Here is a 27,467-nt window from a genome sequence, read left to right as displayed (position 1 = left end):
GAAGGGCTGTCATCCAGGGGGCATGCAGGGAGGGAGGGATCTAGGAATCTTCACTTCTTGTCAGAAAACTTTCACCCTCGTCCTCTGTTTTTCAGCAGTCTCTTGTCCTCCCCGTTTGTCAGTCCCAGTTCCTGAAGTATGTGCTGCTGCGTAGTTCCTGTGACCGTGCAGAGTTCTGCAGTGCGAAGCTGACTGGTTCTCGTTTCTCCTGCTGTCGGCTTGGGAAGTGGATTTTGGTGTCGTTTTCAGTCTTCCAAGTCAGTTACCATGTCCGTCAGCTTTCCAGATTCCAGTTTTTTTATTGTTGTCCTTTTTCCTCCCTGTCCTTGTGGTCTCTTTACTGTAGTTTTTTTGGGCTTTGAGGGAAAACAAAAATTGATGGGATGTTCTTTTTGCCCTCCTAACTCAGTCTTAATTCCTTGTTTTGTAACTCACGTTCCAGAGATAAATTAATAACTTGAGGCCAGTATGCCACCCCCTTTGCCCCAGGGCCATGGAAGATGTCCAGATTGCTAATATTTGCATGTTCTGGACTGCAAAGGACTTAAGAGCTTTTTGACTTGCTGACAACTGAATGAGAAAATGTCCTTTTACCTCCTCTGCCATGCCTTTATAAGGAAATGTGGATTGGTAGGTGTCTCTGCAAAGCTTCTGAACTTCCAGCTCAGAAAGAGAGTGGCTATCAGAAGTAGAAGTTTTTCCAGTTTCATTACAGCCATAATCCTCTCCAGGCTTCTTATAACATTTTTGAACTGAGATCTTTGTAATGCTTTTTTTTCATTGTTAACATGCTAAACAAAACTGTTGATCACTTCCAGATCACTTTCTTTTGCTCATTTTAAAAATGATCTAGGATAATAAACGAGTGTATAAAAATAATAGCCACTTTAATAGTCTACTAAGTAATATTCCAATTAGAGAGGGTAAGGATAGAAATAGCTAAGTTGGTAGTCATTGTTTTAGAATCTTTTCTATCAAAAGAGGTTTTTAAAAATGTCATTCTGATTTTTAAAACAATAACACAATCTTTGTAGAAAAACTGAAAATGCAGAAAACTAATCACCTTTATTCTTACCACTCAGAGGTAATTACTGTGTGTGTATATATGTATATATATATTACACATGTATGTACCATATGTATCCTTCTAGTCTTTATGTATAAATATATGAATAAAAATATATCATGAAAATTTTCCATGTTATTCTCCCACAAATCACTTTACTTACTACATTCTCGTTCACTGGTTGGCAACCTATTTCTGTAAAGGCCAAAAAGTATAATGTTTGGCTTTGCAGGCCATATGGTCTCTGTTATAACTACTCAACTCTTGTTGTAGTGTGAAAGCAGCAATAGACATTCTGTAAACAAACAAAGGGGCATTACTGGTTACCCATAAAACTTTATTTACAAAAACATGCAGTCCCAGATTTGGCCCACTGGCCACAATTTGCTGACCCCTAGGTGTTTTTTTTAAACTTTTTATTTTGACATAATTATAGTTCACAAAAAGTTGCAAAATAGTACAGAGAGATCCCATTCACCCTTTACCCAGTTTCCCCCAAGTTACATCTTTAAAAACTACAGTACAATATCAAAAGCAGGAAATATACATTGGTACAATGTGTATTTATAGTTCTATACTGTTTTGTTATACGTGTAACCACCACCACCATAAAGATACAGAACCATACCATTACCCAAAGGGCTCACTCATTCTACCCTTGTTTAGTCAGAACCACCTCCCTCCCCTACCATCCCTACCTCTTGGCAATCACTAATCTATTTTCCATCTAAAACTTTGCCATTTTTAGAATGTTATACAAATGGAATCATAGCAGTACATGACTTTTTGAGATGGGCATTTTTCACTCAGCATTGAGATGGATCCAGGCTGTTGCATGTATCAATAGTGCTCCTTTCTGTGGCTGAGTAGTATTCCAGGCTATGGATATTACACAGTTTAACCATTCACCTATTGAGGGGCATTTTCGTTGTTTCAAAACGTTCCTTTATGGTTCTAGTGATCACACATTCCATGTGTTTCAGCATCTTGTAGCAAACACTGTAGACTTCTTTGATCTCGATGTTTGGTTCAACTGACTAGGCAGGTCTTCCCCTCCTTACAGTCAAGCTTCCAGCTTGAATGTGGTGGTCCATCTATCTCAGGTGTTCGAATGAGTCATGTCTGTCATTAGTTTAAATTCGTTAAAACTCAGGGATTTAAACCAAAGGCCGTTGATCCTCCAGAGAATTCTACTTGCCTTGCAGATTAGTACTGACATAATATATCTATATTTATAGTGATGGTTGAATAAATAGTCTTAATACTTGCAAAGATACTCTAGTTTGAGTTTCAGTGTTACCACTTACTACTTGTTGTCTTCAAGAAGTCACCTAACCTTGAACCTCCGTATTCTTATCTGTAAAAAAAGAAAAACACAAAACAAAACCGTATCAACTGTGTCTCACAGAATTGCTCTCAGGAGTAAATGAGATTACATAGGAAAAGTGTTTGGGGAACGGGAAAACAGCATACAAACATTATAGAAATATTCATAATCCTTCATTAGTTTTTTAGAAAAAGCAGTTTTATAATTAGGATGAGTATTTATAACAAGTATGTATGTAGAGGGGTGAGATATCCTTGCTGGAAAAAAAATTTAAGACCCAGTTTTACAGAGTTAGAAGGCTAAAAGAACAGAAAGGAAGAGTGATATTTCTTTGTGCAGTAATGGATGACCTGTGTTGCAAACACAATACCATCTGGCAGACGTGAGAAGAAATCATTTAAATCAACAATATCTGTAATGAGCTACCATCTGATTCCTGTTAATCAGGCCTTCCTTTTCAAACCGTCTTCCCCTGGTTTCCATGACCCTGCTGTCTCCTGCTTCTCCTTCTGGCTTATCATCCTCATCTTCTTGGCCCTTAAGTATGGAGTTCTCTAGGGATCATCCCTGTACTTCACTTTCCATGACCTCTTCCCTGGCAATATCATGCCTTTACATCACTCTCCAAACAAAGCCTACATCTGTGTCTCTAGCCCTGACCTCCCTCATTTCCATCCTGCTGGCTGGATGTCTCTAGCTCAGATTCAGTATTTCCAAAGCTGAGGTCATTTTTCTTACTAAGATGGCCCTTCTTTTCAAATTCTCTATTTCCTTCTACAGCCCTACCGTCTTCTCAGTCCTTGGGTATTCTTTTCTCTTTACCACCTTCTAGCTCTCCCTAAATCTGGTCATGTTGTCCCTACTTTGCTCACAGTCTCCCGTTTCCTCTTTCCATTCCAGGCCTGCACCTTCAGCTTTTTAACTAAAATCCCATCTTCCCTCCCTACCACCACCTGCTCATCCCTCCTTACCTTTGTCACATGAATCTTCAGCTCTGTTCGGGTTCTTCCTACTTAGTGCCCTTGATTGCTCCCATTCTTTGTAGACTAAAGCCCAGATTGTTAGTCTCATAAAATCTTCTCCTTGAACAAACTGCTTTTTTAATCTTTATGTACTCAACTCCAGATGAACTGAATGGAAGTAATATGAAGTGAACTCGTTTTTTTCAAAATTCCATAACATTTTCTTTTTCTTGTGACACTTTTCTACCTTCATTTAAAATAATTTATGTGCATACTTTCTTTTCTATACTGGAGTCACGTGTGGTTTCTCTCACTATTCCCACAAAGTTGTGCATAGTTGATATTTAATTATTTATTGAATGAATGATTGGTCCTATGGTAGAAACTCAGTTCTTGGTTGGCCCATTCACTCAATAAGAGTTCATTGAACACCTTACTGTGGGTCGGGCACTTTGAGGTGTTGGTATATAGTGGGCAGTCTCAGCCTTTTTTTTTCTTTTATATTTGAGTTTAGTCGTCATTTAACTTTTCAAACACTATTATGGTTGAATATTAAAATAAACACAATAAGGGGCTGGCCACGTGGCCGAGTGGTTAAGTTCGCGCGCTCTGCTGCAGGCAGCCCAGTGTTTCATTGGTTCGAATCCTGGGTGCGGACATAGCACTGCTCATCAAGCCACGCTGAGGCAGCGTCCCACATGCCACAACTAGAAGGACCCACAAGGAAGAATATACAACTATGTACTGGGGGGCTTTGGGGAGAAAAAAGGAAAAAAATAAAATCTTTAAAATAAACACAGTAGCAGGTAGTGAGCATATTAGGATTATAGTCCTTCACTCATTCGCTACTGCATATAAAGTGCCAGTAGTGAGTGTTACCCTCTGGCCCCATTAGGAAGTCTGACACTGAACACCACCCCTGGGATGATGTTCATCATCCTCATATGCTTCTCCCGTGTAAAGGTGCTATCTTTCCTGATTTGCATCAAAGTCCACCAGTTAAACTTGGTCCATTTCCTCAGTCTCTTCTACTTCCTTCCTCTCAGGTAGTTTTTCCAGCAAAGATTGTTTATTGAGAGAGAGAAAACCATTCTCAGGAAAGTTTACCTCAAGTTCAGTGAGTAAGCGACGTTTTTCATATGTCTATAATAAATTGGCATGCCTTCATTTAGCACACACACAGACCTTACATTCTGGTAGGAATCCTAAAGATGCTACCATTGGATTATTTATGACTTTATGCCAAGGCATTAAATTTTGTACTTAATGTCTAAGGCAAAGCTATCAGGCACTTAGTTTAAGAATATGTTAAATATTAAATAGTTATCCTCCAGTTGCCCGAAGGATATGGAATTTACCTGTTTAGTGAAGTGAGAAGTTTATATTAGGAGAGAAAAAAACAGCAGAGTTTACAAAGGGTCTTTCTAGGAGAAGAAAGTAGTTGGTGGGGAGGGAAAAGAGAGTGAGGCTGTCAAGCAATGAGGTCTCCTCCAGTTAGTCATTTCTTCTCGGGCAGGCAACTGCATGAAACTAACATAATGTGCTCTTGGATCTTATACAGATGGCAATCAGGAATTATTTCCCTGTGAAGTCTGTGGAAGACGCTTCGCAGCAGATGTTCTGGTAAACATAAAGACATTTTGTAGATGTGTTTCATTGGAGTTAAATGAACTGTCAAGTTAGTGAGGAGGCTGCAGTGGCAACGATTAAAGACAGATGTGAAGGGAAAGCAGGGGATGCGAAGTACATAACCTATGGCTGGCAGGCCCCGAGGACACTGAGGCAGGTCGATGCTGCTCCATTCGGAAGGGAACTTATTAAACGTGGTCCTCTTACTAAAAGGATGCCAGATGAAAGTGTCTTGGCACAGCTGATTGTCTCTGGAGAGGTTTTGGCTCTTTTGCCTTTTCTATAAGCATCAAAAATTGAAATTTTAAGGCCAAAGCACTAGGGAAATTAGCTAGTCAAGAGGAATGAACATTGAATTTGGAGCATCTGGAACCTTGGCTTTTAGCCTCAGATTTGTCACTAATTCTGACAAGTCCTTTAACCTCCCTCTGTTTCCTGCTTTGCCACGTACGAAGACAGAACCCTCTGATTTCAGGGGTTTTGTGTAATTTGAACAAAATGGATGTAAGGCCTGTTCCAAGATCTAATTGTTAACCAGATAAATTCGTGCTAACTAGATGTCAGATTCCCTGATCAATGCCTATGTAGTTGAATCAAAGCTTGATTTATTTCAAAATTAGGGAATCAAACAGGTTTTAGGCCTCAATATTATGAAGGAATTCCCAAGAAAAATGATTCAAAAGAAAAAATCTAAGATGATAATGCAATTGTTAGGACATTTTAGATCAAGGAGATTTATACTGAACTTAAAGAATTTGGACTATAAGCCTGACTACATTTGGGACAAAAGAGGCTACAAATGAAGTAGGTTTTATTTCTCTGGGGAATTTAAAAAATAAAGTATCTGTTCTTCTAATTAACTGCAGTTAGAGCTTCCTGAATCTAGAAGGGGAACTCACAAGGCCTGTTGTGGCCCATTAACCCACCAGTGCTGCCTTTGCGGCCTGGGGCTGCACCCCGTGAGAAAGGGTTTGAGACCTCAGAGGCACTATTTGAAGAAGGATCACTAAACATCCTGGATGTCTTGGGTGCTCTTGAGTTTTATCTTCTAGGCTTGTCTCTTGGCTGCAGAGAGCATTTGATCAAATGATCTGCTCTCTGTCTCTCCTTTAGTTTAAATGGTAGGATGTCAGTCAGGTACAGTGATTTTCAAAAGGCCTGCATTTGTTGGGTCTGGACAAAGCAACTGTGTAAGTGATATCTATTATGAGTTAAATATCCGCCAAGGAAGGGGATTTAGAGTGGAAGGCAAAGATGTTGGTATAACCCAATAGTGATGCAGTAGGAGACTTTATAAAGTTGGTAGACAGGCAGAGTTCTATGTGTTGGTTCCCTGGTTTTTGTATCAGAAATGCTGAGTACTGAAAGGACTGCTGGCTGGAGTAAAGAGTGTTTTCCCTGCCAATCGTCTTATAAATATTGTAATATTTTAAAACTTAATAATATAAGCTTAAGTTTGCTCTGAAGTCAGTGACTTCATGAATATGAAATGTTTGGATAAATTGAAGGAAAATATCTTCATAACGTAAGTGGAATTGATGTGTTGTTCTTTATTTGTGTGGTTGTCCCAGTTGTTTTCTGCAGATGTTCTCAAATATTTCTTTGAAATTTCTCTTTTCAGGGGTTGAGTAGTTTAATTTGCTGTATGTAGAACAGTGGCCCAGTTAAACTCGATTTTGAAATGCTGAGTGGTAAGAGTGTTTTCCTGAGAAGGTTCCACTGGTAGGAAGCTGAGTTTCCCCTTGCCGTATGCAAAGGGTTATTTCAAAAGGATAGTAAAACTGAATATTAAGGTTTGGGAACTCGAATTTCCTGTTAAATTACAGGATAACTTGCTTTTGGAATTTAGGGACAGTGAAGGCAGGAAACAGAATAGAAGAAACTTCATTTCATCAAGAAAACTTCATTGGCTTCAGTGAGTTCCTAACTCAACATCAGAAGTATTTATTTCAATTTGAACTGGAAAGTTCGTCTTTTCCACATTATTTAATGCTTGGAACCATTCATACAGGCAAGTGATAGAGTTAAATATGTAAAACTAAATATGAAGTAAGTTTCTTTAGCTGTAAAGACCTTCTCTTGACCTTGCCCAACACAATATCGAGTAATGTGTAACAGGCTGAGGAGAGCCAGAGGGATTTGCTCTGCTGTGATTTGAGAGTTGGAGAATGAACTTGGCTCTGAAGGTGCAACCCAGTCCCTTAGCAGGGGCTGCCTGAGCACACTGCAGCATTGCAAACTTGGTGATTGTACATGTTAAAAATTTTAATCCCCACTCTTTCTTTTCTAGGAAAGGCATGGACCAATATGTAGAAAACTCTTCAACAAAAAGCGTAAACCTTTCAATTCCTTGAAACAAAGATTACAGGGCACTGACATTCCCCTTGTGGGGAAAGCTCTTCAATCCAAGGTACAAGCAATATCTTCCTTGTTGTTCTTGATTACATCCTTAAGTACATTAAAGCCTCTTTCTGGCTCTCTGGTTTCATTTTTGCTTGATAGTGCCGTGTAATGTCATGTAAGTGTAATCCACCTTCACTGTGTTCTTTTTAATCATGCTCACTTAGATTTCCCAGTGTATTCAGATACTTTCCAGATGTGGGAAAAAGGATCTCGTTTATATTTTCATTAGAGTAGCATTAAATCTAGCAGTTAACTTGTGAGAGAGTCACTTTTAATCTTAGATTTAAGTCTTTAAAGTTTTGTAGTTTTTGTTTTTCTGATTGTTATTTTGTGTTTTCCCTCACTATCGTGACTTGCAAATTTTAATTTTGTGTTTTCCAAACCTCTTTGTAGTACTTTTGAAAAACAAATGCTCATTTCTTTCCAAATTTCATAGCCCTGTTTCCTGTAAATTCAAATCCCGGCTTAAAAACAACTAATAATGGAGAGAGATATAGTCTGGGGTGGTATATGTTGGTTTCATTTTTTTTATAGCCTCGACCTGTAAGGAAATCTGACTGGAGACAACAGCATGAAGACTTCATTAATGCACTTCGATCAGCCAAGCAGTGTACATTAGCCATTAAAGAAGGCCGGCCTCTCCCCCCTCCACCTCCTCCATCCATCAACCCAGGTGTGTGGCCAGTTTGGTGTCCTTTTCACATTTTACTCTTAACCAGTGGAGGCTATCCTTGAGTTTTGGTCAAATCCTCATGCCTGCCTTCCTCCTATGCACTCTAAAATTAACAATAGCAACTAAATTATGTAAAAGTAATTTTATCATAAATTTATCTTATCCTGTTTTTTTTCAATTCTGCATAAAGATTCTGTATTTCCTTCTAATTCTGTCTCAACATGAGCTCACCACTCTACCCATTGTCATGGCATCACGTAACTCCAGGGGCTGCCGTTCACGTCGTGGTTTATGAGAATGGGGCTACGCAGAGCAGTTTAACAGTTCTACAACAGCTGCATAGTGTCAGATGCCCACAGCTCTTTTTTTTTTTTTTTGAGATAAAATTCCCATAATATAAAATTCACCATTTTAACTGTTTGGACTTGTACAGTTTAGTGGCCCACAGCTTTTTTACTCTAAATTTTTTATTTTGAGAATTTTCAAATCTACAGAAAAGAGGAAGGAATGGTATAATGATCATTCATTTACCTTCTGCTGAAATTTGACAGTCGTTTTCATATTTTCTCTCTCTTTTTCTTTCTTTGGCAGAACTATCTAAAAGTAAGTTTCAAACATCATAAACACTTTGCCCTTAACTATTTCAGTATGCATTTCTGAAGCATAAGTACATTTTCCTGCCTAACCACAATACAATTATCACACTTAATATGTGGACCCATATTTTCCCAATTATCTTAAGAATGCCTTTAACCCTCTCTCCTCACCACCCAGCTGTAATTCAGGATTCAGTCAAGATTTATGCATTGTCTTTTATTGTCTCTTTAGTCTCTTAATCCTGCACCGCACCCCTACGAGGCCAATTATCTATTGGAATGTCTCATGTCCTGATTTGTCTGTTTTTTTAGTCCTATTAATATCGAACTTGTTCCTCTCTCCCCTGTCTTTCCGTAAATTGGAAATTAGGGCTGGAGGCTTGATTAGATTTATACTAATATTAATCCCTTATCAGATGATTTTCAAATATTTTCTCCTGTTCTGTGTATTGTCTTTTCACTCCTTTGATGATATCCTTTGATGCACAATAGTTTTTAATTTTGATGAAGTCCAGTTTATCTATCTTTTCTTTTGTTGCCTAACTTTTGATGTCAAATCCAAAAAATCATTGCAAGATCCAGTGTCATGAAGCTTTCTCCTATGTTGTCTTCTAAGAGTTTCATAGTTTTAGCTCTTACATTTAGATCTTTGATCAGGTTGAGTTAATTTTTGTAAGTGGTGTAAGGTAAGATCCCAACTTCATTGGAAGTTGGTTATTTAGTTTTACATGTGGAGATCCAGTTTTCTCAGCACTATTTGTGGACAAGACTGTTCTCTCCCCATTGAATGGTCTCAGTACCCTTATCAAAAGTCGATTGACTCTCTGTGAGGGTTTATTTATGGGCTCTCTGTTCTATTCCATTTGTCTATATGTTTGTCCTTATGTCAGTACTACACTATTTTGATTACTGTAGCTTTGTAGTAAGTTTTGAAATCAGGAAGTATGAGTCTTCCAATATTGTTTTAGCTATTTGGGGACCTTTGAGATTCCATATAAATTTTTAGGGTAAGTTTTTTTGGTATGTCTGAAAATGCCATTGGAGTTTTGGTAGAGGTTGTGTGGAATCTGTCCATCACTTTGGGTAGTGTTATCATCTTAACAATACTTAACAATATTTTCCAATCTGTGAACACAGGATATCTTTCCATTTATGTATGTCCTCTTTAATTTCTGTCAGCAGTGTTTTCTAGTTTTCAGTGTACCAGTCTTTCATCCCCTTGGTTAAATTTATTTCCTAAGTATTTTATTCTTTTTGATGTTATTGTAAATGGAATTAACTTTCTTTCAGATTGTTCATTGTTAGTGTGTAGAAATACAACTGATTTTTGTGTGTTCATTTTGTATCTATCTTGCTACTTTGCTAAGTTTAGTTTATTAGCTCTAACAAGTTGTTTTTTGGTGTAGAATCTTTAGAGTTTTCTACATATAAGATTGTGTCATTTGTGAACAGAGATAATTTTACTTCTTCCTCTCCAATTTGTATGCCTTTTATTTCTTTTTTGTGTCTAAAATTTGGCTAGAACTTCCAGTACTTTGTTGAATAGCATTGGTGAAAGCACACATCCTTGTCTTGTTTTCCATTGAGTATAACGTTAGCTAAGGGTTATAATTGACTATTTAAAGCATAAATAATAGCATATTATGGGGATTATAACATGTGGAAGTGAAATATGTGGAAATAATAGGACAAAGTTGAGTGAGGAAAATGGACGTATGTTGTTGAAAGGTTTTTACGTTATATATGAATAGGTACACTATTATGTGAAGTTAGACTATTATACTTTAAAGATGCCTATTATAAACCCTAAAGTCAACACTCAAAAGTATTGACATATAGCTAATAAGACAACACATGGAGTGGAGATAAAATGGAAAAACATTTCAATCCAAGAGAAGACAGGAAAGAGGGAAAAACCAAAGAACAGATGAGATAAAGACAAATAGCAAGAAGGTAGACTTAAACCTAACCATATGGACAGTTGCATATAAATGACCTGAGCATTTGAGATAAAAGGCAGAGATTGTCAAACTGAGTAATAAAGCAAGGTCTAATTACATGCTTTCCACAAGACGCACACTTTAAATATGTAGACACAAATAAGCAGGCTAGGCAGGTGACAAAACGAGGAGGTGAGCTAGGTGGGCCTAGAGAAGGGCACAGCTGCTCCTGCTTCATCAGGCCACTGCCTCAAAGGAACGCATACCCAGACTTACCAGATCTAATCTCTCAAAGGATGGCAGAAATGCAGATTTCATGATTTATAAATATCAGAAACCCAATTTTTTATAAACTTCAGGTTTGAATCTCTAAGATTAGAAATCAGGCAGCAGTTTTCCTTGGAGGGGTGGGGATGACCAGGAGGGGACACACAGGGCCTTGCTGGGAATGTTCTGTATCTTGATCTGGGCTGGTTGCATGAGTGTGTACCCTATATGAACATTTCATGGAGTCATACACCTAGGATTTGTGCCTTTCATCGCGAATAAAAAGGTAAAAAGAGAAATAAACACTAGCAATGTCAAAACAATTGTAGACTGGCATGTTAAAAGCATGTGAAAAGATATATGTGCAAATAATAATCATAAAACTGGAGTGGCTAATATTAATATCAGGTAAGTAAACTTACAGTATTATGAACAGAGATAGTGATTAAAAAGTTATATTCGTCAAGAAGATAGGTCAGTCCTAAATGTTTATGTACCTAGTAACAGAGCTTCAAAGAACATGAAACAAAAACCAAGAAAACTGGAAAGAGAAGTAGACAAATTCACAATTATATTTTGAGATTTTTATCATTCTTCTCAGTAAAATAAGCAGCAGGAAGATCAGTAATGATATAGAAAACTTGAACAACAGTATCAACCAGTTTGACTTAATTGGCATCTATGGCTATAATGTGGCACACAACAACAGCAGAATATCATTGTTTTTAAGTACACAAGGAATATTCACCTAAGATAGACAATGTACAGGACTGCAAGTGGGTCTCAATAAATCTAAAAGGATTGAAATTATACGGACTTGGTTATTTGACCACAATAGAGTTAAATTAGAAATGATGAAAATGTATCTAGAAAATTCCTGAATATTTGGAAATTAACAACTCTTTTCTAAATAACCCATGGATCTAAGAAGTCACAAGAGAAATTAGAAAATATTTTGAACCGAATGGTAATGAAAACATGTCAAAATTTGTGGGATTCAGCTAAAGCTGTGCCTAGTGGGAAGTGTATAGCTTTAAATGCTTGTAGTAGAAAACAAGAAAGGTTTAAATCAATTACCTGAAACTTCTTTGAAAAGTTAGAAAAAGAACAGATTACACCTAAATTAAGCAGAACGAAGAAAATAATAAATGTAACTCATATTAACAAAATATTTTTTAAAGCATATGATATCTCAATAGATATAGGAAGAGCATGTGACAAAATGCAACGCTCATGCATATTTAAAAAAGAAAACTCAGAAAGGTAGAAATAGAAGGGAACTTCCACAGTAAATGACGTCTTTGAGAAATCTATAGCTAACATCAAACGATGAAAAGCTGAACACTTTTGCACTGAGATCAGGCAGGAAGCAAAATGTCTTTTGTGACCACTTCTGTACAACACTATACTGAAGATAGTAACAGTGTAATAAGGAAAAAAATCTTATCTATATATTTTTTTATATATTTCATTTAAAGATTAGAGAAAAAGTAAAACTTTTTTTTTTTTTTGCTGAAGATTTGCCTTGAGCTAACATCTGTGCCAATCCTCCTCTAATTTGTATATGAGTCAGTGCCACAGCATGACTGACAAGTGATGGAGGCCTGCACCCAGGATCCGAACCCATGAACCCAGGCCACCAAAGAGGAGCGTGCCAAATTTAACCACTATGCCACAGGGTTGGCTCCTGAAGTAAAACCATCTTTATTCATAGACAGCATGATCATGAATGAGTAAATGTAGAAAATCTTAGGAAACTACAAAAAACCTACTAGAATTAAAAGTGTATTGAACAAATTTTCAGGATATAAGGTAAATAGACACAAGTGAATTGTATTTCTATGTAGTAGGCATAAACAACTGAAAAATGAAATTAGAGCTTGATCTCAAGATGGCGGCATAGGCAGACTCTGAACTCACCTCCTCCTGTGAACATAATCAAGCTACAGCTAATCTTGGAACAATTACCTTGGAGAGAGAACTGAAAACTGGATAAACAGAACCCCCACAACAAGAGACAGTCCTGACTGAGGCAGAAGAGGCAGAAATTCCTTCTGGAGAGACAAAAGCCATCTTCACGCGTGGCAGAGATTCACAGCCAGCTGGGCAGGAGCCACCCCAGGGAACAAAGCCTTCCCTGGAGGAACAGGGGACGTGAGCAGGGGAATGTTAGTGCTATAAGCATCCTTCAGACTCAGCACAACTGAGACGAGTCTCGTAATATCTGGCTTTGCTAGCTGTTAACTACAAGGGAGAATACCCCTAGAAAAGCTATCGGACGTAAGCCGATAAAAGCCTGCTCTTGAAGGGCCGACACACACACTCACCCATTTCAGAAAGCAATCTAAAGTCACCAGAGAGAAAGGTGCACAATCCTTTGGTGAAGAGACTTACCTAATAGGCTCTGGGTGCATCTCGGTGAGAGGGGAGACCTGCCCACATCCCCAAGGACCGAGACATTGCGGCAGCTATTATTGTGATCTAGTACAGGGGTGCTGACACAGATGCTGGTGGACACTATTGGAGTTCTTCCATTGGCCTGTTAGCCCAGGGTCTGCTGTGCCCACTAGAGCCCCAATTTAATCCAGCTCAGCCAGGGCAGGCAGCGTGCTCTTGGGACTGGCCCCACCCAAGAGGAAGCCCTCGGGCAACTTTTTGACTTCACAGACTGGGTACCTGGATCCTCTGCAGCCGGGTGAGTGGGTCTGCCTCTGTAAGGCAGGGTGTGCGTGAGGAGCAGTAGAGTGTGTGTGGGCCTCTGCAGTGGGGTGACATGGTAGGCTCCATGGGACCAGAATATGTGCATGCACCAGGACTGTGTTGATGGTGTATGTAGACCTGTGGGCTGTGGGGCTTATCAGCAACAGGACACCTGTGCTTCACAAACAGCCACATAGAGGATCGGCCCTGCCTTCCAAAGCCTGAAACAATTGGGTGCTTCCATGCCTAGGGCCAGCCCCATTCAGGTGCAATTCTGAGAGAGCAGACAACAGCCTTGCAGTCTGGAGCCTACAGAAATTGTAAGCCCCTGAGCCTAGCAACCAGCCACACTGGGGGCTTACCCACTTAACAGAAAACCTGCAATAGGAATGTGCTATTAGATCTTGCAGCCAACTGTGTTTGGGCTTCCCAAATCTGATAAAGTGACTGAAGGGTCCATAGCAGCCACACACAGCTGAGAATTACAACCAGCTGGCCAGGGGGACAGCCTGGACTCCCTGGGTACCTGCAGCAAGAGCAACCCTAATGGAAAGACACATGTAGCACACACAGGGGTTACTCCTGGAACATTTGGAACTGGTGATGAGAGGGAAGCACACTGCTGGGCCTCAGAAGGCATCTCTTTACATTAGGCCACCTCTCCAAGATCAGCAGATCTTGCAGACCCACCTAATGCATAGATATAAGCACAGAGAAAGAGGCAAAATTAGGAGGCAAAGGAATGTGTTCCAAGTGAGGGAGCAGTACAAAACCCCAGAAAAAGAACTAAATAAAACAGAAATAACCTCCCTGACCAAGAGTTCAAACAAAAAGTCATGAGGACGTTCACTGATCTTGGGAGAAGAATAGATGAACACAGTGAGAACATCAATAAAGAATTGGAAAACGTAAAAAAGAACCAATCAGAAATGAATAATATAATACTGGAAATGAAAAATTGACTAGAGGGACTCAATAGGAGAGCAGATGATACAGAAGAACGGATCAGCAAGGTGGACAAAAGACTAGAGGAAATCAGCCCAGCCGAACAGATAAAAGAAAAAAGAATTAAAAAGAACAAGAACAGCCTAAGGAAACTCTGGAACAACATCAAGCACACTAACAATTTTATTATAGGTGTCCTAGAAGGAAAAGAGAAAGACAAAGGGGCAGAGAATCTATTTGAAAAAGTAATAGCTGAGAACTTTCCTAACCTAAGGAAGGAAACAGACATCCAGGTACAGGAAGCACAGAGGCCACCAAACAAGATAAATCCAAAGAAGCCCACACCAAGACACTTTGTAATTAAAATGTCCAAAATTAAAGATAAAGAGAGAATCCTAAAAGCCGCAAGAGAAAAGCAACAAGTGACATACAAAGGAAACCCCATAAGGCTATCAGCTGACTTCTCAGCAGAAACCTTACAGGCTAGAAGAGAGCGGAACGATATATTTAAAGTGCTGAAAGGAAAACCCTACAGCCAAGAATACTCTACCCAGTAAGATTATCATTCAGAATGGAAGAAGGAAAGAGCTTCCCAGACAAGCAAAAATTAAAGGAGTGTATCACCAAGAAACCAGTTCTACAGGAAAGGCTGAAGGGACTTATTTACTGGGAAAGAGAAGACCGCAAATAGGAATAAGAAAATTATCAGCCAAAAAAGGGCAATAAAATCACTGGTAAAGGCAAAAATACAGTAAAGGTAGCAGGTCAAGCACATATGAAGATAATATGAAGGTTAAAAGACAAAAGTACTAAAATTACCTATTTCAAAGATAAGAGGGTAATGGATATACACATACAAAATAAGAGGTTAGATATGATATGAAAAACATGGGAAGAGGGGAGCAAAAGAGTAGAGCTTTTAGAAAGAGGTCAAACTAAAGAGACCATCAACTCAATACATATTGCTATAAATGTAGAATATTATATCTGAACCTCATGGTAATCAGAAACCTATAATAAATACACAAATAATTACAAGAAAGGAACTCAAACATAATACTAAAGAAAGCCATCAAACCACAAGGGAAGAGAGCAAGTGAAGAAGAGAAGAACTTCTAAAACACCCAGGAAAAAAGTAACAAAATGCCAATAATTACATATTTGTGAATAGCTATTTTAAATGTCAATGGACTAAATGCTCCAACTAAAAGGCATAGGGTGGCCAATTGGGTGAAAAAACAAGACCCATATATGTGCTGCATACAAGAGACACACTTCAGACCTAAAGACACTCACAAACTGAAAGTGAAGGGATGGAAAAAGATAGTCCATGCAAATGGCAAAGAAAATAAAACTGGGGTAGCAATACTTATATCACACAAAATAGACTTTAAAGCAAAAACTGTAAGAAGAGACAAAGAAGGGCACTACATAATGATAAAGGGAACAGTCCAACAAGAGGGTATAACACTTGCAAATATCTATGCTCCCAACCTAGGAGCATCTAAATGTATAAAGCAACTGTTAACAGACATAGAAAGAGAAATAGACAATAACACAATAATAGTAGGGGACTTTAACACACCACTTACACCAGTGGATAGATCATCCAAACAGAAGATCAATAAGGAAACATTGGCCTTAAAGGACACATTAGACCGGATGGACTTAGTAGATAGATAGAGAACATTCCATCCAAAAACACAGAATATGTATTCTTTTCAAATGCACATGGAACATTCTGCAGGATTGATCACATATGAGGCCACAAAACAAGTCTCAGTAAATTTAAAAAGATCAAAATAATACGAAGCATCTTTTCTGACCATAAAGGTGTGAAAGTAGAAATCAACTACAGGAAGAAAATCAAACAAGCCACAAATATGTGGAGGTAAAACAAAATACTACTGAACAACAATTGGGTCAATGAAGAAATCAAAGTAGAAATAAAAAAATACTTAGAGACGAATGGAAATGAAAATACAACATGCTAAAATCTATGGGATACAGCAATAGCAGTTCTAAGGGGGAGGTTTATAGCAATTCAGGTCTACCTCAACAAACAAGAAAAATCCCAAATAAACAATCTAACAGTGCACTTGAAGGAACTGGAAAAAGAAGAACAAACATAGCCGAAAATCAGCAGAAGGAAGGAAATAATAAAAGAGCAGAAATAAATGAAATAGACTAAAAAAAAAATAGAAAAAAATCAATGAAATCAAGAACTAGTTCTTTGAAACAATAAACGAAATTGGCAAATGTTTAGCTAGACTCACCAAGGAAAAAAGAAGGCTCAAATAAAATCAGAACTGAAAGAGGAGAAATTACAATGGACACCTCAGAAATACAAAAGATTAAAAGAGAATACTGTGAAAAGCTATGCACCAACAAATTGGATAATCTAGAAGAAATGGATAAATTCTTAGAATCATACAACCTTCCAAAACTGAATCAATAAGAAATAGAGAATTTGAATAAACCAATCAACAGTAAGGAGATCGAAACATTAATCAAAGACCTCTCCCAAATAAAAGTCCAGGACCGGAAGCCTTCCCTGATGAATTCTTCCAAACCTTCTAAAACACTTCCAAAAAATTAAAGAGGAGGGGAAACTTCCTAACTCATTCTATGCAGCCAACATTACCCTGATACCAAAACCAGACAAGGACATCACAAAAAAAAGAAAATTACAGGCCAATATCACTGATGAACACTCATGCAAAAATCCTCAACAAAATAGTAGCAAATTGAATGCAACTATACATGAAAAAAATCATACACCATGATCAAGTGGGATTCATTCCAGGGATGCAAGAATGGTTGAATATCCGCAAATCAGTCAACCTGATGCACCACATTAACAAAATGAAGAATAAAAATCCCATGATCATCTCAATAGATGCAGAGAAAGTATTTGACAGGACACAGCATCCATTTATGATAAAAACTCTAAATAAAATGGGTGTAGAAGGAAAATACCTCAACATAACAAAAACCATATATGACAGTATCACAGCTAACATCATTCTCAATGGAGAAAAACTGAAAGCTATCCCTCTAAGAACAGGAACTGGACAAGGGTGCCCACTTTCACCACTCTTATTTAACATAGTATTGAAAGTCTTAGCCAGAGCCATCAGGCAAGAAAAAGAAAGAAAAGGGATCCAAATTGGAAAGGAAGAAATGAAACTGTCACTCTTTGCAGATGACATGATTTTAGGTAGAGAAAAACCTAAAGAATCCACCAAAAAAGTTTTAGAAATAATAAATAAATACAGTAAAGTTGCAGGACACAAGATCAACATACAAAAATCAGTTGTGCTTTTATATACTAACAACGAAGTGACAGAAAGAAAAATTAAGAATACAGTCCCATTTATAATTGCAACAAAAAGAATAAAATATCTAGGAATAAACTTAACCAAAGAAGTGAAAGATCTGTACACTGAAAACTATAAAGCATTGTTGAAAGAAATCGAAGAAGACACAAAGAAATGGAAAGATATTCTGTGCTCTGGGATTGGAAGAATTAACATAGTTAAAATGTCCATACTTCTAAAGCAATCTACAGATTCAATACAATCTCTATCAAAGTTCCAACAACATTTTTCACAGAAATAGAACAAAGAATCCTAAAATTTATATGGAACAACAAAAGACCCTGAACAGCCAAAGTAATCCTGAGAAAAAAGAACAAAGCTGGAGATATGACACTCCCTGATTTCAAAATATACTACAAAGCCATTGTAACCAAAACACCATGGTACTGGCACAAAAACAGACACACAGATCAGTGGCACAGAATCGAGAGCCCTGAAATAAACCCACTCATCTATGGACAGCTAATTTTCGACAGGGGAGCCAAGAACATACAATGGAGAAAGGAAAGTCTCTTCAATAAATGGTGTTGGGAAAACTGGACAGCCACATGCAAAAGAATGAAAGTAGACCATTATCTTACACCATGAACAAAAATTAATTCAAAGTGGATTAAAGACTTGAATTTAAGACCTGAAGCCATGAAACTTATAAAAGAAAACATAGGGAGTACACTCTTCAACATTGGCCTTAGCAGCATATTTTCAAGTATCATGTCTGATCAGGCAAGGGAAACAATAGAAAAAATAAACAAATGGGACTACATCAAACTGAAACATTCTGTACAGCAAAGGAAAGCATCAACAAGATGAAAAGACAACCTAACAACTGGGAGAAGATATTTGCAAACCGTATATCTGATAAGGGGTCAATATCCAAAATATACAAAGAACTCACACATCTCAACAACAAGAAAACTAACAATCCAATTAAAAAATGGGCAAACAGTCTGAACAGACATTTCTCCAAAAAACATATACAGATGGCCAACAGGCACATGAAAAGATGTTCAACATCACTTATTATCAGGGAAATGAAAATCAAAACTACAATGAGATATCACCTCACTCCTCTCAGAATGGCTGTAATTAACAAGACAGGAAACAGTAAGTGTTGGAGAGGATGTGGAGAGAAGGGCACCCTCGTACACTGCTAGTGGGAGTGCAAACTTGTGCAGCCACTATGGAAAACAGTATGGAGATTCCTCAAAAAATTAAGACTAGATCTACCATATCATCCTGCTATTCCACTGCTGGGTATTTTTCCAGAGAACATGAAAACACAAATGCATAAATATACATGCACCCTTATGCTCTTTGCAGCATTATTCCCAATAGCCAAAACTTGGAAGCAACCCAGGTACCCCTCAAGGGATGAATGAATAAAGAAGATGTGGTTTACATATACACAATGGAATACTACTCAGCCATAAGAAACGATGAAATCCTGCCATTTGTGACAACATCAATGGACCCTGAGGGTATTATGCTAAGTGAAATAAGTCAGAAGGAGAAAGTCAAATACTGTATGATCTCCCTCATAAGTAGAAGATAAAAACAACAACAAACACATAGAAACAAACATTGGATTGTGGTTACCAGAGGGGAAGGAGGGAGAGAGGAAGGCGAAAGGGGTAGTTAGGCACGTGTGTGTGGTGATGGATTGTAATTAGTCTTTGGGTGGTGAACATGATGGAATCTATACAGAAGTTGAAATATCTATAACGATGTACACCTGAAGTTTACATAATGTTATAAACCAGTGTTACCACAATAAATAATAAATAAATTAATTATAAAACAGAATTTTTGAAAAAAAATGAAATTAAAAATACCATTTACAATAATGTAAAAAACGTTAAATATTAGGTATATATTTTTAAAAATGTGTAAGACTTGTAAAATGAAAACCACAAAACATTGCTTAGAGAAATTAAAGAGAACTAAGATAAATGGCAAGATTTAACCATTTTCAGGCTTTGAAAGACTCAGTATTGTGTTATGACATGAATTCTCCCCAGAATGACCTAAAGACTCAATGTAATTCCATTAAAAATCCATGCAAGTTTTCTTTGCCAAGTAGGAATTGACCCCAACTGATTCTGAAATTATATGGAAATTCAAAGGATCTGGAATAGCCAAGATAGTTTTGAAAAAAGAATAAAATCAGGAGACTTACACTACCTGATGTCAAGACTTACTATAATGTTACAGCATTCACGACAGCTTAGTACTAGTGTATCAACTGAACAGGAAAAAAGAGAGTCTAGGTAAAGACCTTCCCTCAATTACCGACAAAGGTAATTCAATGTGGGAAAGGATAGTCTTATTAACAAATGATCCTGGGACAACTGGATATCAATACCGGAAAAATGAACCTTGAGTCTTACACCATATAGAAAAATTAATTCAAAACGAATCCTTGACCCAACATAAGTGCTACAACTATAAGGTTTCTAGAAAAAACGAAAACCTTTGATCTAAGAGCCAAAGGATTTCTTAAGCAGGACATAAAATACAGTAACAATTTTTAAAAAGGAAATTAATAAATTGGGCTTCACCAAAAGTAAAACCTTTAGTTTTGAGAGACACCATTAAGAGAATGCAAAGGCAAACCACAAGCTAGGAGAAAATATCCATAATACATGTATCTGATGAAGGACTGATATCAAGACTATATAAAGAACTCCTACAACTCAATCATAAGACCAACAACCAAATGAGAAAAAGGCAAGAGATGTATTTGAACAGAAGCATCAAAAAATAATGGCCAATAAGCACATGAAAAGATACTCAACATCATTTTCATCAGGGAAATGTAAATTAAAACCACAAAAAGATGCCACTACATACTTGCTTGAAGGGCTCAAATTAGACTGACAATTCAAGTGATGGCTAGGATGTGGAACAACTGGAAGTCTCTCCAAGGCTGACGGGGGCATAAAATAGTGCCCGTATTTTCTTAGACATGCTCTTACCTATATAGCAATTCCCCTCTTTGGTATTTATGCAAAACACTAAAAACATGTCCTAAAAAAGACATATATTAATGTTCATAGCAGCTTTTTAAATATAGTATAAACTGAAAACGACTGAAAATATCTATCAACAAGTGAATGGATAAACAAATCGTGGAATATTTAGAAAATGGAATACAGCTCAACAGTAAGAAGAAAGCGCTACTACACACGGAACAGGATGGATGTTCTATTACATGAAATTATAGAATAGGTCAAACTTACCTTTAGTGACAGGAAAATAGATCTTTGGTTGCTTGAGACTGGGTTTGGGGGAATATTGACTGAAAAGAGGCATGAGGGAACTTTTAGGGTGGTGGAATTGTTCTATATTTTAATTGGAGTGGCTACACAAATGTATATGTTTGTCAAAATTCATTGAACTGTACGCTTAAAATAGGTGCATTTTATTGCATGTAAATTATTCCTCAAAGTTCATTTTAAAAAGCCCAAAAACAAAATAAAAAACCACAGTGTAATCATACTATAAAATCATCTGAAAAATAGATCATTCGAACTTCTATACCAGACAATAATGTTAATAATTGCTTCACTTTTGTGGGGTGCTAATGAAAATATAGCTTAAAATAATGTGTTGTCTTAAGATGTTCAGTAGAAAGCTCTAGGGATGTGATTTTGATAATACTTTGGCAACAAGCTTTATATAAAACAAAGTCATTTGTGGGAAATGCTTCATTTTAATAGCAGAAGCTACAGTGGATGGCTACCTTTTAGCCTTAACTGAATAAGTGGAACCTGTCAGATGTCCTACAGTGTGAATTTCTTTCATTTCCATGTTGGCTTTAAAATGTGGGGATTACTGTTTCTTTAAAATAAATAATTCCCTTTGTAAGGCCTCATCAAATGTACAGTTTATTTTTCTGCCCTTTACATTTTTATGCTAAAATATAATTTTATAGTTAAATTCTTTCCTGTGCCCTTATAATTTTATGCACCAAGAAAAATGATTACCTCCAATGGTACATTTTCATTACTATTCAATTATTTTGATTGTGCAGAGATTTTATATTAGCCCATATATTCTCAGGCTTAAATGCCAGAAAATTTATACAGACATGACTGGAGTTATATATAATAAGGTCTAGTATGCATGAGTTTGCAAGTAATTTCCTTTTTTTTCAGCATGATTTCCTATTTCATGACTCAGTTTTTGTGACATGTATATATTTACTCTGATTCTTACTACTTAAGTAAGAACTTTCCAGGGTGTTGTGACAGTGTATGAGGACAGTGATATAGAATATTTATAATTGGGATTTTCTGTGAGACAGGGGGATATTTGGTCACCATTTCACAGGGCTGCATATGGCATGCATACTCAACAAAAGGCTTGCATTTTAAAATGCTGCTTGTTTCTTTACTTTAATTTTGTCTGAGATCTGGCCACCTTCCCCACAGTCCTTAGAAGAATCCATTTGCAGTCAGACTCTTTTTATCTATTGAAATAAATGGCATGTAGTGATTCCTATGACAGCCTTACTGATAGAGGGAGGAGGTGACTCAGATTGAGATGAGGGTAGAACATGTGACTCCATCATGCTGTGTTCAGATTATTGTTGCAGAAAAATGCTTTTTCCATTCTCAGAGTATTTGAAGTTCCCTCCTCTACTCCCTTAAGTCTGGGCTACGGGTCCCTCCTGTGGTCTCCACAGGACCCAGTGCTTCCTCCTTTCAAAACTTATCCCTTGGAATGGTAATTGTCTGCTTCTTTACCTGGTCTTGTGGTTATCTCTGAGATTTTTGTTGGCAAGGAATACACTTCAGCTTTGCTGTCTCCATGGTGGCATGTGGTGCCAAACACACGAAGGGTGGCAATGAACAAGTGGGTTTAAGGAAGCAGTGCAGTGACTGCTATGATCATTGTCTTTGCCCTAACTGAGCAGAGTTTATGGTAGCAGCATTTCTGATACAAACCTTGACTTTTCAGCTGGTAAAACTGAAGAAATACCCACCAAACCAAGAATCAAATTCTAGATGGTTTTCTATAGCATTGTGAGTGAATTCTGCATGTTAATGGCACTTTCTATTTTACTGTTTATAAACAGTTTCAGTCCTGTTCAGGAGTTGGAAACAACCTTGCTGGGCCTGTTTCCTTATAGTAATAGTGTGTTCCACTCACCCTCCATGCCAAGCCCTAGCGTGGATGATCTTCGTGAACTTTCACAACAACCTGATGAAGTCAGTGGTATGTGGGTCCTGGGGAAGTTGAAACTTCAGGAGGTTGAGTAACATGCCCAAGTTCACACACACAGCAGGGGAAGAGCTCGGGCTCAAAACCAGCCAGGCAGGTGCAGAGCCTTCACCATTTCCCAATGCTGTCCCATTTTATTTTGTCCAAGGAATTTACCACCGTCGGAAAAATTTATATTAGAATGCTTAGTCTGTGATTGCAGAGACATTGTATCCTCAAGTATAAAACAGTGCCTGGGACATAACAGGTGTCCAATAAGTATGGAATTCATGACTAAGTATTGCCTTCCAGAGAGTGATGTGAAAGGTTAGGCTAAGTGCTAACCTTTTATGACATGCCAATTTCTTACATATTCCAGTTCTTACATTTTATGAGTATTCATTTTAGGAAATGATTTGTTCAAATAGAAAACTTCTCAAATGGCTTAAAAAGATGCTTTCAAAAAATTCTTAACTATGAAGACACACCTGCCTTAAATATCCATCCACACATATAGGAATTTTGACTATACGGTAACGCAAACTTCTGTATATATGGTTGGTGCTGTCTCAGATCCCTCCTGTGGGGGGAGTTATTCTCTTATGCCGCTCCTCTCCACCTTGTCATCTCTTAAAGGTGCCTAAAACAAATCAGAACAAAACAAAACGAAAGTAGCCCCCATGTCCCTGCTTGCTTTAGAGGGGTAGCTCCGACCTGGCTTTGCTATGACAAACATCTCCACGTTCTAAAAAGACCTTGGATCTTCCTCACTTCCCATTTCTCTTGCTATCTAATCACAGCAGATGACAGCCTCATCAAGACAGCTGGCTGCTGCTCAGAACCACAGAGGACCATGCCCACAGAGCTGCCTGGGACGTCCTTACACTGGGAGCCCGTGCTGCTGCTCAAACCAGTTTCTTCTCACCCCTCCTCCTTCCCCTTCTCTTGTTGGAACCCCCACTTTTTCCCTTTTACTGCCTCTTTCCCAAACATATGATTTGCCTCCTCACTTAGGAGTTCAGTGGAAAAAAAATCTAGCACTGAGGAAGCAGTGTGTGTATTTCTGCCAGTGATGTTGGCTTCAAATCCCCTCCCTCACACCCACATTCTGAAACATCTTCCTCCCTTTGCAGCTCCACAACTCCTGTATGACCTTCTGTCCCACCCAGGACCACAACCTGGGCTTGCGAATCTTCTCTGCCCTTCAGTGTCATCAGTACTAACATTCTGTGGTTCTAGGATGGCTTTCTTTACATAAGGATTCACTAAACAGTTCATTTAATTGGGAAGTTCCTAAGTATAATCTGTTTCTAAAATATGAATCTGTTTTCTAAAAAACATATCATGTAAACATTTTAAGGGCACACTCTCAATTGAAATAAGCGCATAGATAGTAAATTTTCCCCTGCCATGTCCTCTATTTGAACCCTTGCCTGCCTCCTGCTCTGGAATAGGCTGTCTCAGACCAGAGTTTGGGACCTCGTTCTTTCATGCTGGAGCAGAGTTCATATCCTATTTACTTCATTGCATCTAGTCCATTCCAGAGTTGGTTTGTTTTTTTTCCTGCTTTATCTCCCCAAATCCCCTGGCACATAGCTGTATATCCTAGTTGTAGGCCCTTCTAGTTGTGGCAAGGAGTTGTTTTTGAAATGTTAATTGCCTTTTGTTGTTATCTTTATATTCAGATTATATTCAGTGCCCATATTGTATGAGGAGGTTTAATGAAACTGCAGCCAGTCAACATATTAATTTCTGCAAGGATCAGTCTTCTCGCCGAGTCTTTGATCCAGCCCAGACGGCAGCCAAGCTGGCATCCAGAGCTCAGGTGACTCACTCTCCCTAGGTCTTGGCGCTTATGCCCTTGCATGCCTGGGGCAAGCAGGTAGAATTTGCTGGGGAATGTAAATGACCCATCCTGAGAAATGTAAGGATCGAGAGAGCTGACCACTGTCACTCATCCTCGTGGGAGCTGGCTTCTTTTGAGGCCTGCTTTCCAGCTAATAGCATCTTTGGGTGTTGTAGAAGAAATATTTCTATAAAACTTCTTAGGATGAAGACTTGAATATGTAAGTGGTGTTTCTATAATATTGTAAAATTCTGTCTATCCAAGGGTAGTTATCAGCCTTAACCACCCAGAAAAGAATGGTGAACCTGGCCTGAGTCAGGGAAACCGTGTCAAGGAAGACGTGTCTACATGTCATAGGTCTGCTGCATAGAGCAGGGGACTTCAGCCTTTATGTAAAACCATAAAATCAGCCAGTTAAAGTGGATAAATGGAAGCAACTGTTATAAATAGGGTACGAATAAGTAAAATGACAACTTGACCAAGAAGACAACAGATTTATAAAAACAGAACTGGAGCTGGCAAAGAGCTCCATACACGTCAAAAGTCCCAGAGATATAACTTACAGTTTAGCATAAAAATCATTAGTTTCAAAAAAATGGGTCAGACCCCCCCCAAAAAAATACTTAAGAGTGTGAAACATGTTTAGAAAGATTTTCATGAAATCTGGTATCTAATGGGGGCGGCTCCCCCTCCAACAATAGCATTTCCCATGGTCTACGGGGTCTGAGCTCTGTCGCCAAATACATTAGACAGTTATTGAATATCTGCTCTCTATCAGACACTGTGCCAGGTGCTGCTCGGTGAAGAATCTGTAATTCGAAGGAGGACTTGGACTTAGGAGCAATGCAGTGTGAAGGGGTGACAGCTGACGTAGATAGGAGCACTGGAGGAGGAGGCCGCTGTGGTTCATCAGGGGCTTCAAAGAGGGTCAAACGTTTTCCGCTTAAATAGCAAATGGTTTCACCAGCCTAGAGTTGAAGTTGGGAGAAGATTATGCACAAAATGCCCAGCTTGTGACCTGAGGAGCCCAGCCTGTGAGGCTAAAGCATAGAGGCCTGTGGGCGAGTGACAGGATGGGACAGGCAAGGTGGATGGCAGATCTCGCAGGGCTTTGACTCAAGCTTGCTCAGAAAGGAGGAAAAGACAAATTAAGAGGATAGAGGCCGTAAAATCTGAGGCCAGCCAGCCTGAGGTACAATTGTCTATTATAGGCCTCCGGTGTCATTCTGTAGGCAGTGTAGACTGGAGCGACATGGAATTGGTATTTTAGAAAGATAACCCTGGCAATTAGCGTTCAAGATGCACTGGCAGGAGACCAGTTAGGAGCCACTGCAACAGGGAAGGAATGAGGGCCCAGAGTAAGAGGACTAATGGAGTGTGTGTAGAGGGAGAATTTAAGAAATAATTGATGGGACTGAGAAGATGTTGGATATAGGGTAAAAGAGGATCAGGTTGAGAAGAAAGTTTTTTAGCTCCAGAGCCCAGACAGGTAATAATACTATACATCCAGACAAAGGAACATAGGAGCGAGGGACTAGGTGTGTTGGTGGGGCAGGCAGGTGGTCATGATGACTATAGTTGTAGAGAGTCAGTCTTTACCCCTAAAATATCATGGGAAGCGGTGCAATGTAGAAAGAGCTCAGATTCTGCAATCAGTAGTCAGGGTTTGACTTTCGATTCTAGAATTTGTTATCTGCAGGCAAACTTCAACAAGTTACTTAGGTTCTTTGAGACTGTCTTTGGTCTATGCCTGGCTGAGTTGTGGGAGGACTGCAGATAACACTGTAGGTCCAGTGCCTTGCCCACAGGGGCTCCTCTGCCTTCCTCCTTCCACCTTACTCTCTCTCTTTCCCCCTCTCTAGTCCCTTCCTGTTGGGAAGCACTGCAATTTGGGGGCATATGACAGCTTTGGGCTTGAATTCAGCTTAGCTTTGGAAAGGTTCTCTAATGCTACCTATACTTTCTAAAGCAGTAAAGGGCGCGTTACATTTCTTGAGTGGTTCTTCTAACCAGTTCACGAAGTCAGTCGGCATTAGTGGGGCCAAGGGAGCAGCGGGAAGCAGCAGACGGAAGTGCTTTTTATGCCTGAAGAAGGCCAGCTGGCCGTCCTGAGTGTAACCAGTGACTTGGCCCTCTGCCTCTGCTTGCTTTCCAGAGCTGAGTGGTGACTGGGAACGCAGAAGGAAAGCGGCCTGCTCTCTGAGCTCGCTCGCTGTGGAGTGCCTCTGAGCAGCCGTGCTCGGGCCCTCGCGCCAGCTTCCCCGCCCGAGCCTGGCCCAACAGCGGGGCTTATTCAGAGGAGGCACAGAAAAGGAGGGCTTGTTTCAGTGTCGAGGGGCTGCTAACAGCACAGTTCAAGTGTTTTTCCGTTTTAAACATAATCAACTTTAAAAATGTGTTATACCCTTAACCAGAAGAGACCAGTGTGGGCCTCTGAGAATAGCTTCCTTTCTTTGGATGGGGTTGAGCTGCCTGCTGTCATCTCCTTGCTGTCCTTACCCACGTGAGAATTCCTCCTTGGAGTAACA

The 27,467-nt window shown here is 38.8% G+C and overlaps 1 protein-coding gene across 8 annotated transcripts in view; it reads left to right on the top strand.

Annotated features, from left to right (window-relative positions):
- Positions 1-27,467, top strand: part of ZC2HC1B (zinc finger C2HC-type containing 1B) — a 71,026-nt gene that overhangs the window by 6,967 nt on the left and 36,592 nt on the right. For 5 of the 8 annotated variants that reach the window (XR_011535629.1, XR_011535628.1, XR_011535630.1 and 2 more), the window contains exons 3-7: positions 4,402-4,476; positions 4,917-4,978; positions 7,275-7,394; positions 7,922-8,060; positions 24,779-24,918. Coding sequence is in view for 3 of the 8 variants with exons in the window: in XM_070603213.1 (XP_070459314.1) it covers positions 4,402-4,476; positions 4,917-4,978; positions 7,275-7,394; positions 7,922-8,060; positions 24,779-24,918 (536 nt within the window). In the remaining 5 variants the exon portion in view is untranslated. The remainder of the gene's footprint in view (positions 1-4,401; positions 4,477-4,916; positions 4,979-7,274; positions 7,395-7,921; positions 8,061-24,778; positions 24,919-27,467) is intronic. The other 3 variants (XR_011535632.1, XR_011535631.1, XM_070603215.1) reach the window with 1 other exon arrangement.

This window comes from Equus przewalskii, chromosome 32 (genome assembly GCF_037783145.1).
Source record: "Equus przewalskii isolate Varuska chromosome 32, EquPr2, whole genome shotgun sequence".
NCBI classification, from domain to species: Eukaryota; Metazoa; Chordata; class Mammalia; order Perissodactyla; family Equidae; genus Equus; species Equus przewalskii.
The sequence above is the reverse complement of the archived record's forward strand: the minus strand, read 5'-3'. Positions and strand labels throughout refer to the sequence as shown.